General features: G+C 34.8%; 1 protein-coding gene across 1 annotated transcript; it reads right to left on the bottom strand.

Annotated features, from left to right (window-relative positions):
• Positions 1 to 4,442: 4,442 nt before the first annotated feature.
• Positions 4,443 to 10,035, bottom strand: LOC117317900 (dermatopontin-like). Its single transcript, XM_033872869.1, has 5 exons — positions 9,845 to 10,035; positions 9,394 to 9,592; positions 6,475 to 6,606; positions 6,016 to 6,139; positions 4,443 to 4,620 (listed from the first exon to the last, which is right to left on the bottom strand). The coding sequence occupies exons 1-5, from the start codon at positions 9,872 to 9,874 to the stop codon at positions 4,581 to 4,583; spliced, it is 525 nt and encodes a 174-aa protein (XP_033728760.1). The 5' UTR covers positions 9,875 to 10,035; the 3' UTR covers positions 4,443 to 4,580.
• Positions 10,036 to 10,863: the final 828 nt, after the last annotated feature.

Below are 10,863 nucleotides of genomic sequence, written 5' to 3'. Positions count from 1 at the left end.
GCATATACTAATGTTAAACACGGTAAGCAATTTCTAAATTTAATATAATAATTGTATATACTGTATGTACATTGGCTGTAGGTTGATCTATACTTAACATATTTTGAAATAGGCTATACTTGAATTTTGTCCAAGTAAACTCAAGCATTACGTTATTTCTACAAAAAACAACATGTTGGCTGAGTGGTAATAAACCTTTACTGTCTCCCTGTCGCCTTGTTTGTCTTAGTATCAGATCCTAGTCGATATTTCAGGCTATATACATATATATGGTCTTGTAAGTAATACGTTTATATTATTTAGATATTTATTCAATGTTCGTTAAATCAAACTAGCTTTACTCAGTAATATGGGATTTGTCACCCGAAAGTGTCACTGCTACCCGCTGTTTGGGCCGAAATGAACCTACTGCGTAAAATACAAACAAAATTACTAATTTTAATTTTACTTAATTCTAATTACTAATTTTGTTGAACTTTTTAGTTATACTGCTTATCTTTTTATTCATTTACTTTCACCATCTATACACCATCCAAGATGTTTTCTAATTAATTATAATAAGCCCTCGGCGAATTAATTATCGACCGAAGGGATAGTTTTCCCAAACATAACGATATTTTCCGTTGTTTAACTTCTAATTAGGTCGTGTCTTCGAAGAAGAGTAAAAGCTTATGATGTCACTTCGGCGTCGGCGTTGGTTTTTCAAATGTTAAGGTTTTGGTGTAAGTGTTGAAAAGTATTAAATACATCACTTTATAATTGTACTAGGGTGCTGATATTTGGCAATATAGTCCCTATGGAGTAAAATGATCCCTTCCTGCAGTAAAACTTAAAAAAAGGATATTTTCTTTTTAAATATGTGGGTTTCTTTTTGAAAAGCATAGTAACACATGGTATTATGCTTCCTGTGGGGGTTAAACTATCCCTTGCCGGAGTTAAACTGAAATATTTTTTTGGGGAAAAACATATTTTTTGAATTTTTGTGCAAATGTTGAAGGCTATTAACACATCACTTTATGATTGTAATAGGGTGCTGATATTTGGTAAAAGAGTCCCTCTGGAGTTACACTATCCCTTCATGGAGTGAAACTGGAAAAAAATAATGTGAAAATGCTCACATTAGACAATTTATACCGGTCTTCATTTGTCAATGGAGACAACTCTCATAAGGATAATATTTCATCAAAAAATTGAAAAAACAGGTCCAAAAGCAATTACATTTGTATTTAATACATTCATTCAATCTACAACAGCAAAGCTTGTCTCCCAAACGTTTGTCAATAAGAGGTTGTTAAAAAAATACTCGAAAAAGAATACATGAATTATTATGCTTCATTTACCTAAATTATTGCTCAAAATCACATAGAAATAGTGTAAAACTAATTCGTCAATTGGGATGAAAGGTTGACAATTCGCTAATCTGGTCATGATATAAAATTAATTATCAATTATAATGTAATGATTATTAAGTAATTATGTTTCATAACAAACCAAAAATAACTGATTGGGTATCGCACAATACCTATAGACTAAAGCCTGGTTTATTTTACCCTCTCTGTTAACCTATAACCATGTTAACTGATCATGGAGGGTGTTTTATCTTTTTTGTTTTTTGATGAAAAACTCTTTTCAGTTGATTTTATCTGAAATGTATGTGTAAATTGTACATTGTGAATTAAGATACATGTATTACAGCAAGGAACTTCATCTTCTTTGAATGAAATGGGATCAGCTGATAGTTGATGATCATTGTTTGTTACAGACCTTTACTATCAGGATTGGGTGTGGGAACGGATGGATTTTGACGTCATATGAATGGATTTTAAAAATCTTGGATGACATGTTACTGGTTATCGGTTAGAATACCGCGAGTGCATCTGTTGCATAGCTGAACTCGGGTTTGTTTGTTTTTCTCTCTCGTGTTTTTTTGTTCTTCTTGCTTACTGGATTGATCGCCACGTACATGAACAGTCAGGTTTATTTTGAGGCTGGTAACATTGTAGTAGTTAGTGACTACCTCATTGAACAACACTCTGGTGGCCCTAAACTGAGGATTGGATGAATTCAAATTTTATTTTTCATAATTCATCAAAGTGCCATATTCCAGAAAGCTGTAGAATTGTGAGAATTATTGCAACTCACAAGATAACCAATACTCTATATGAAATGGGATAGAATGGGTATGATTGTCCTAAAGCAATGCATTTCTGTATAGTACTGTATATAATTTTTTGTATATGTAAACCTACTTCCAATACCCTGAAACACACGGAAAATATGTCAATGTTGCTAAGCTTATCATTATTACGAGACAGTTATATAAGTGATAATATAAATTGCTATGTGAAAGTTTTGTTGTCTGATGGTGAGCCTATTGATTTTATCTATTCTACATGACATTATTTCTCTATACCTCTCCGTGTCTCTTTGTTTTTTGGATCTTTTCTTCTCCTTGATCTTCTTAACTGACAGTCCATACTTCCACATATTACGAACGTGTGTATTATCAGAAAGAGGCATACTATACTATGTTGATTGAGGATACCATGATTATATAAACACTTAGTTATTGTTCATTCGCAGAGTTATGACTTACAGACTTTGTACTGATTGTGTAAAAGTAACCAATTCCTAGCCATAGTTCTTTGACTTCTGATACGCTAGAGAATGCCAAAACTCATAAAATATAATGATCGATTGACCTATTTCAAAATTAATTAATACACTCATACACTAGTACTAAAATGTTAAAGTTTTGTATCAGAGCATAGTCACTGTGTATTGTAGTTTGAATATATCGAAGGGGAAAATATCCATCACACGTATGAATTGAATTCAGTTATTCAATTTACTAATATATAGTAATGAATACTAAATTCGATGGAGAATCCTTCTTCAATTAAAGAATACCACAATTAGTACAAAGTCTGTTCATTGGTCGATATAGAGAGACTTGATAAAAAGTCTTGTTTAAAAGTTGCACGGTAATGTCCTTGACACAGCTAAATATTATTTGTGGTTGTAGCTGTACTTTACCCAAATTAGTTAGCCACGTATTTTCATCGATAGTTCAGTTTTATTAAAGGGTACTTCTACTGTAGTGGGGAGGAGTCATCTGACCTAAGAAATGGAGTGAGGGTATTCTCCCTCGACAAACGTTTTGAAATCTTTTGAATGTTAGAGTTATATAGTCACTCCTAATCTTGACCTTGATCGGTTTCACACGTACAGATACTTTGTAGAAATATTGTGATATAGTAGTATATCAGTAAAATTGATCAAGATATAAGCTGCCTGACCATTGTGTTTACCTGGCCAACGTGTATTGATTTACTTATGTAATTACCCGTTGACTTACCTATATGTATATACTCAGCTGGCCAGATAGTTCCCTATAAGATCATGTAATAGTGTGATGTAATAGAGGTCAATACGTGTCAGCAGAATTGACCTGTTCACATGTATAAAAGGACCAGTTTGTATCTGTTAACATTGTTCGAGTATCTGGAGTCAGAGAAACAACATCTATAATATTTTGATTTTTCTCTGAATTTTTTATATTTTGTGTGATAACGTTAATGGAATAAGGGTAGATTATGAACTTACTTACATAGTACATTGCCACATTAAACTGTTATCCTTGTCCTGTCAGTCCAGATTCTTTGGCGGTCTTATGTTAAGGATGAGACCTGTGGTGGACCAATTTCCAGACCACAGATTTCAGGGTAACGTTCAGTTTAGTTCATTTGTCAATTTGATGAAAATAATCTGTTGCATGGCTACGTTAACTACGTATTACGCTAGATATTAATCAGAATGTTTCATTTGTTTGTATTACGTGTTATAACTGGATAGTATCTGTCCGGGCACGAGAGTGAAGAAATATACAAGTAAAACTGCAGAGCATTTTGTAAAGGTAGGGGAAAGACACACGACTAATGATAAGCTGCCTAGTTAACTAGGACTAAGCTTACACCTGTTTCAAACATTGCCATATCAAAAATTGAATACTTTTTACAGTTTTGTAACATGTTTTACCGTTGCAACGGGAATAGCAACTACACGCCGGATGTTTACAGACATCGAGAAAAAAATGTAAGAATGTTGATTTTAGTCACAGATCAGTGAATAATTTATGAAATTGTTTTTGAAATAATGTATGCAATTATCGATAATTGACAAGGGTCTTTTGGGATGTAAATTCAGATAAAAATTAAGTAGAGCGACCGGAAATTACCGGTCTCATTGGTCATATGAGTTCGATGTTATCAATCGTTTGTCAGATCATGTATCTTAACTCAAAAACAGGTGCAGCTGCTTAAGACCCATCATTTAAAATACATAATTTGATATGAAGCGGCCATATTCCTAAATCAACCTCCATTATGATTTTAGTAAAATCCTCCGTATTCAAAAATGGAAAGATTATAACAACAAATACAACAATCTGCTGAAGGGTTTATTATGAATAAAAGGATGGACATTTAACGCTGGGTTGGCTACATTTAACGAGTCCTAGTTGTCTGTTTCCATACATTGGCAAACCGTTGACTACAATCCGTGCTGTCGCAATGGTGCTCTTACGAGAATTCACAAACTTCATATGCATATCTACGGTCACTGAAAAACACAAAAAGAAAATACATATAAAAACATGTTCACAAGCATGATCAACGTAGTACAATCTTTCAACGAACCAAGTCTGATACCACAACGTATCATATATATAATATGATACATGTATATGTCCCCTACCATATCACATCGTCTTATCAAGATAAACTACATGTCTCCTTCCACATCACATTTTCTAGTCAAGAAACAATTCAATTCCCCTACCACAACACATCATCTAGTCGTGATGTATCCCACTTTCCACAAAACATTGTCTAGTCACGATACAATACGTGTCCACTACTACAACACATTATTCGGTAACGATACAATTAATGTCCTTTACCACAACACATTGGCAAGTCACGATATGATACATGTCTCTCTATCACAGCTTATTGTTTCGTCACGATACAATACATGTCCCCTACCACAACACATTGTCTAGTCATGATACAATACATGTCCCCTACCACAACACATTGTCTAGTCATGATACAGTACATGTCCCTTATCACAACACATTGTTTAGTCATGATACAGTACATGTCCCCTACCACAACATTGTCTTATCATGACACAATTTACATCCCCTAACAAAACGAACTGTCTAGTCATAATGCAATATAATTTTATTATGTCCCATACACATGACATAATACATGTCTTCAGTCGTCACCTACCATATTTCCACGACCACAATACACTGTCTAGTCACCACACATAACATGTCCTCTACCACAAAATACATGACTTTTTCATGATGCAATACAAACCGTTGACATATTGTCTAACTTGATATGTTCACAACACATACAGTATTACCTCCTCGCTCTGCCTTCTCCAACATACAACAATAACATATGTCAGTACTTTTTTCCACCACAATGCATGTATACCATAAATATCCTTGCCAGGAAAATTGTTAAGTCAAAAAAGAGATTAACAACGAGTAATTGTTGAATGTGGCATTCTTTTCACTCGAGTAAGTTATTTGTTTAAAGTTACAAGAGACACGGGCTTTAGTGAGTGTCTTTTGTAATTTTTAAAAGACAACACACGAGTGTGAAATGAATTCCATATCCGTCGTGTGAGTCTTGTGACCTGTTTCTACCACAATTATTTCGGTTTGAATCAAAGGGGATCATAGACAGGTAAGGTATACAAGTGACGGACGGGATCCGATGATTTTACGTCATTCGATTATTGATGACGTTAACAACAAAATACAGTTCGGTAAAAGTTTAAATTCTTGACCAATCAAAAGACCGGAAGGTTATATTGCACAAGTGGAATATAACATTTAGATCTAACATGAATTATTCCTTATTGGCCCGAGAGTGGAATAACACAGTTGTGATAGAATACTTCTTACACCCTTGGTTAGGTAACATTACTTACTTTTCCAACTCAGCATAGGTACTGCGGATTCCCCGTACAAATTCACCATGGGGTACGGTATATTCAAACGAACTGCCATACGAGTTGAGGTAATCGGTGAAATGACACTGTTCACGGCCACGATCTGTTTAATAATGAAAAGAAGAATTTATCAATTTAGACCCTACACTTCGGTGCCCCTCGGGTTGAGCAAGGCAACAAAATACATATAATCAAGTTAATATATCATCTCATGGTCAATTGGTGACATGTACAAATATGACATTCAGTGGTTAAGCGACGTTAGACCCTTCTGTCTGTGGTCTCTCGTTCTGAAAAAGATGATTATTCACCTTTTATCAAATTTTTCCTTTGTAAAGTTAGAAACAATTGACATGCACATCACAATGCGGTATAAACAGCGATAAGAATATGTCACTTGAGATGTATATGTTATTTTGAAAGGTACTTTGTACTTACTAATGATTGGACAACACTGGACTTCCCAACGTCTGTCTCGATAATAGATATCATAGACACTTCGGAAACCGTTCAGTAATCCATTGTTAGGGCACACGTAGGAAAAAAAATTGTCATAACTATTGATGTAACCTGAAATAAGGAATATTGTGAAATACAGGAAATATATTGCAATGCTATATACGTAGAGTGAAAAATGCATATAGTAGATTAAGGTTATCATATTCGGCTCATACGTCAATGTGTTCCTTTAGAAGGCGGATGCAGTGTTTGACGAAATTGGAAAAGAAATCCTCGTGACGGTAAATCATCATCAAAGAGTATTTGGTAGGTAAACAAAGAGAGACAACAATTATGTAGATGCGCAGCGCTTATCTTCTTAATCCAAACAAATAACAGGCTACGTGGAGAAGAGAACCCCTCGCCCCTCCCCACAAAAAAGGCTTTACATGAATGAATCACAAGTAATCTATTGATACAATACCCAGAATGATCAAAAGTCTGTATGTCAAAAATGTGACAAACAAAATACAGTAAACAATGCAAACATTCATCGTCTCTTGTCATTAATCAAAATATCTTCAATTTCGAAGATTATTCACTGTTGTAATTCCATAACAACATGCGAGCTATTTTGGAATCTCTTCGGTCCAAACGGACTGATATATTATGGTGCCCAGCTGGATGTACATGTATCATTATTATTATTTGGTGGTGATCAATTGAAGAGAGTACGATAAAGGAAATAATGATCTGATTGTCATTATAATTGACATAAATGATTGTTTTTTTTTGCCATACAAATGCTGTTCCTTTCGATTAATTTCTAAAAATGTGGACATTTGTTTTTATAGAGGGCGATTAAAATAGAAGAAATATCTAGTGGTTCAAGAGAGAATTCTAGTCTGGTTGAAAACTTTATTCTGCAATTAAGATTTATCTAATTTATCCAATTATGAAATATTTCATAAAGTCACTGGGTGTCTTTCGTAAGACCATTTTCTTTTGTTGCACTACCGGTATATTCTTTCTGTAACACTTGGTGCCAATATGTTTTGTTTTGTTGAACTAATTCTAGGAGCAAGTTCACGAGAATTGGTGGCCAAATTGAAATGGATGAAAGCATACTGCCTGCACGTGATGACAAATTTATTAAAAAAACAAGCAAACCATTTGGTCATTTGTTATTTGAAACACACTTTTGATCGGAATTATTGTCATAAAAACGGTCGGTAAAGCAACATTTTGCGTATTTAAGACATGTAAGGTTTGAAGACAAAGATGATTTTAAATAGAATACACACGTAATGCAACGATGAGATGCTTTCTCTTTGTTCTCAGACAATAACGGCTGACAATAGACGGACGCGAGCTTTATAGGATACACTGAAAATCCGTAAGCAAATCATGCACACGAGACCATTTTTAGATACAAAAACAATTGCAAGCGATACAGCAATAACAGTTATAAGTTCATAATATGGCAAAAATAATAAAAAAATAATTCCTTTTTAACTGTACAAAAGTAATGCCACACATCCAACAAACCTCTATGCAAAGAATCAGCATCCTAATACCAGTATTAAGTGAATGGTGTGCCATTATAAAACTTAAACCAAAACTTTAACCGGACGAACGGACGGACGGACGGACGGACGGACGGACGCATGCAAAACCTATAGTCCCCCCGGTTTGACCGGTAGGGGACTAATAAAGACATCACCATATTTGGGTGTCTTAATATAGCATGAGGGATAATTATGGCCCCGCTCTGTACACAGATTGGTGTCAAACCACCATATTCATGTAAACATGAGTAAGTCTAACATGAGATATAACGGTAATCATACAATGGATGTTTAAATTTTACTTTCAACGTGGAAATTTTTTTGTTGCAATGATTTAACAAACATGTTACAGAGACAGGATATTGCACTACTGTAAAAGTATTATTGAACACATTGAACAAAATAAATAATTACGAGCATAAAGATATGTGGCATGAAGATATGTAAGAAGTATCTCATAACTATATAACAAAAATATACTTTCCAATTACACATGCTAATTTCGTTATATTATGTGAAGTAATTATGATGTCGTTTATGTATAACTTCACTATAGTGTAATTACACTTATCGTTTGATATTGTTGACGCTATCGCATGATACATGTATTTAAGAGCAGAAAATGTATGTGATGACGGGAGATGTTAGCTAGTTATAGAAACAAATTTGGTTTTGTTAGTACATTTTAAAGCCTTAACATTGGCTAACGTCATTTAATGGCGAACTCCCCTGTGTAGGTATGGGTTGGTTTAGTTTATTTAACGTCCTATCAACAACTATGGTAATTTAATGACGGCCTCTCCTGTGTAGGTATGGGTTGGTTTAGTTTATTTAACGTCCTATCAACAACTATGGTTATTTAAAGGCGGCCTCCCCTGTTTCGGTATGGTTGAATTTAGTGTCGTTTAATGTCATTTCAACAGCTAATGTCATTTAATGGCGGCCTCCCCGTGTGGGTATGGTTTGGCTAAGTATTGTTTAAAGTCATATTAACAGCTGAGATCTTCTGAAACATTTTCTTCGGGTTGGTAAAGTAAATATGATAGAAGTTATATGACACAATCAATATGATATTTTAGAGTGTGACGTTTCGATGACTACATTGTCATTTTAAGCAGACTAATGGCCAATGTGAATCGTTCTAGCACTGTCTTATGTAGTGTCTGAGATGGTAAAAGATTCTATCTACTCTGAAGGATGTTTCGACTTAATCATGATCCTATTGACACCAAGTTCGAAAAAAGTGTGACGAAATGGTAAAAATAAAATAGAATCATACAAGTGTACGAGGTATGATATACTGAAAGAAGACAACGTTATATAAAATACTATGATTTATATTCATAATTACCTGTCCAATCACAGTCCCCGATTAAGATACCAGCAGCAAGGGGTTGGCAACCAAACGACCAGTTTCTGTCATAGCCGTTATAGGTACTAGTTATTTGTGTCAAATATCTATTCCATCCACAAGAAAAGTCCACAATCTCTCCTTGTGCATTGGTGCGTTGGAGGACTTCGCCACCGAAGAGTGATAGAACCAAGAATACCTGTTAAAATATTGATATTATGATGTAAATAGTGAAGCATTTTTACAAACTATTGTCCGTGCACCATATGAGGCTATCATATCAGGCCAAACACATCCGAGTAAGTTATAGAAATAAGAATTCCCCAGGTTATGTACTGGGACATCTAAAACCTAGTGTGTTTGGCTGGTCAGCACGCGGTTGCCGAAAGCTGGTCAGCCAAACAGTCAATGTCCAAGGAACATAATAATTGTTGATAACCTTTACACTTACATGTAAACGAATTCCAGCCGGAAGCAACATCTTTTTCGCTAAGAAGCAAATGATTCCGAGGAGAATTGGTTACAAACGCCGTGGATACACGCCGGGTTTATATAACGCCTATCACATCATGTAATTCCTGAAACTCGAGATCAAGTGATGACGCTGGTCCGTTGTTGAAAACAGGATCTGGAGAAAGGAGAAACTCGTGACTAATTAAGCATTGATATGGAACGTCATACTGTCATATATTGTTTTCAATACCACCATGCCTCGTAATCATAGAGGTGTAGCGACAGGCCCGGGGCAGCTTCACTATATATTGGATACGAATTGTATTCACTTGGGTAGTGGACGTAGGACTGCCTGCCACCTTTAGAAGAAGTAAGGTTGCCTGTCAATTTTTGAAAATAAGTTGAAGTGGATGGCGTGATGATTAACATAAAAAATATACAAAAAATGTATTATAAAAATATATTTGGTTCGATCGTTGTAGTTTTTTGTTTGTATGAGACAAACCTTCCCAACAGAAAACACGTGAATACACTTCTTGAAGAACTAAATGAATGACTCATGCAAAAAATGTCAGTAAATATGTTAGCGTGAACGTGTAATTGTCAATTGTTGGGTTAAAATTTGCAATCTTCAATAAAGACCTACAATGTACCTTTGATTTCAAATACTTTCAATTGATGCGTGAAGGCAAGGTAAGTTAATCGTAATAAGTTACATTAATGTATAAGATATCTTTGTAAAACTTTGTATTAGTCATCTTTAGATGGAGTATGATACAGTGGACACACGCAACATTGAGCTATTAAACAGGTAACACATTTTGTAACTATACTTTTAATAAGTTTGTGTTTGATATACCGCCATACCACAGCGCATTAATTGGTTCCACATCCGGTTGAACAAAACAATCACGGTCACTTGAGGTTGTTTACTTATAAGTAGACCTTACCCATGTTTACAACACAATTACTGAAATTACGGACACGTAACTGAAACCCGCAATATCACATCCGGCC

This window comes from Pecten maximus, chromosome 19, assembly GCF_902652985.1.
Source record: "Pecten maximus chromosome 19, xPecMax1.1, whole genome shotgun sequence".
Classification (NCBI taxonomy): domain Eukaryota; kingdom Metazoa; phylum Mollusca; class Bivalvia; order Pectinida; family Pectinidae; genus Pecten; species Pecten maximus.
This window is presented reverse-complemented; position numbering and strand designations above follow the sequence as displayed.

Excerpts from the sequence above, each read along its gene's own strand:
- LOC117317900 (XM_033872869.1), bottom strand. The coding sequence starts at position 9,874 with ATGTTGCTTCCGGCTGGAATTCGTTTACAT. Across the intron at positions 6,140-6,474 it reads CCAGTGTTGTCCAATCATTA|ATCGTGGCCGTGAACAGTGT; the intron begins GTAAGTACAAAG and ends ATTATTAAACAG. Across the intron at positions 4,621-6,015 it reads ACCTATGCTGAGTTGGAAAA|TGACCGTAGATATGCATATG; the intron begins GTAAGTAATGTT and ends TGTGTTTTTCAG.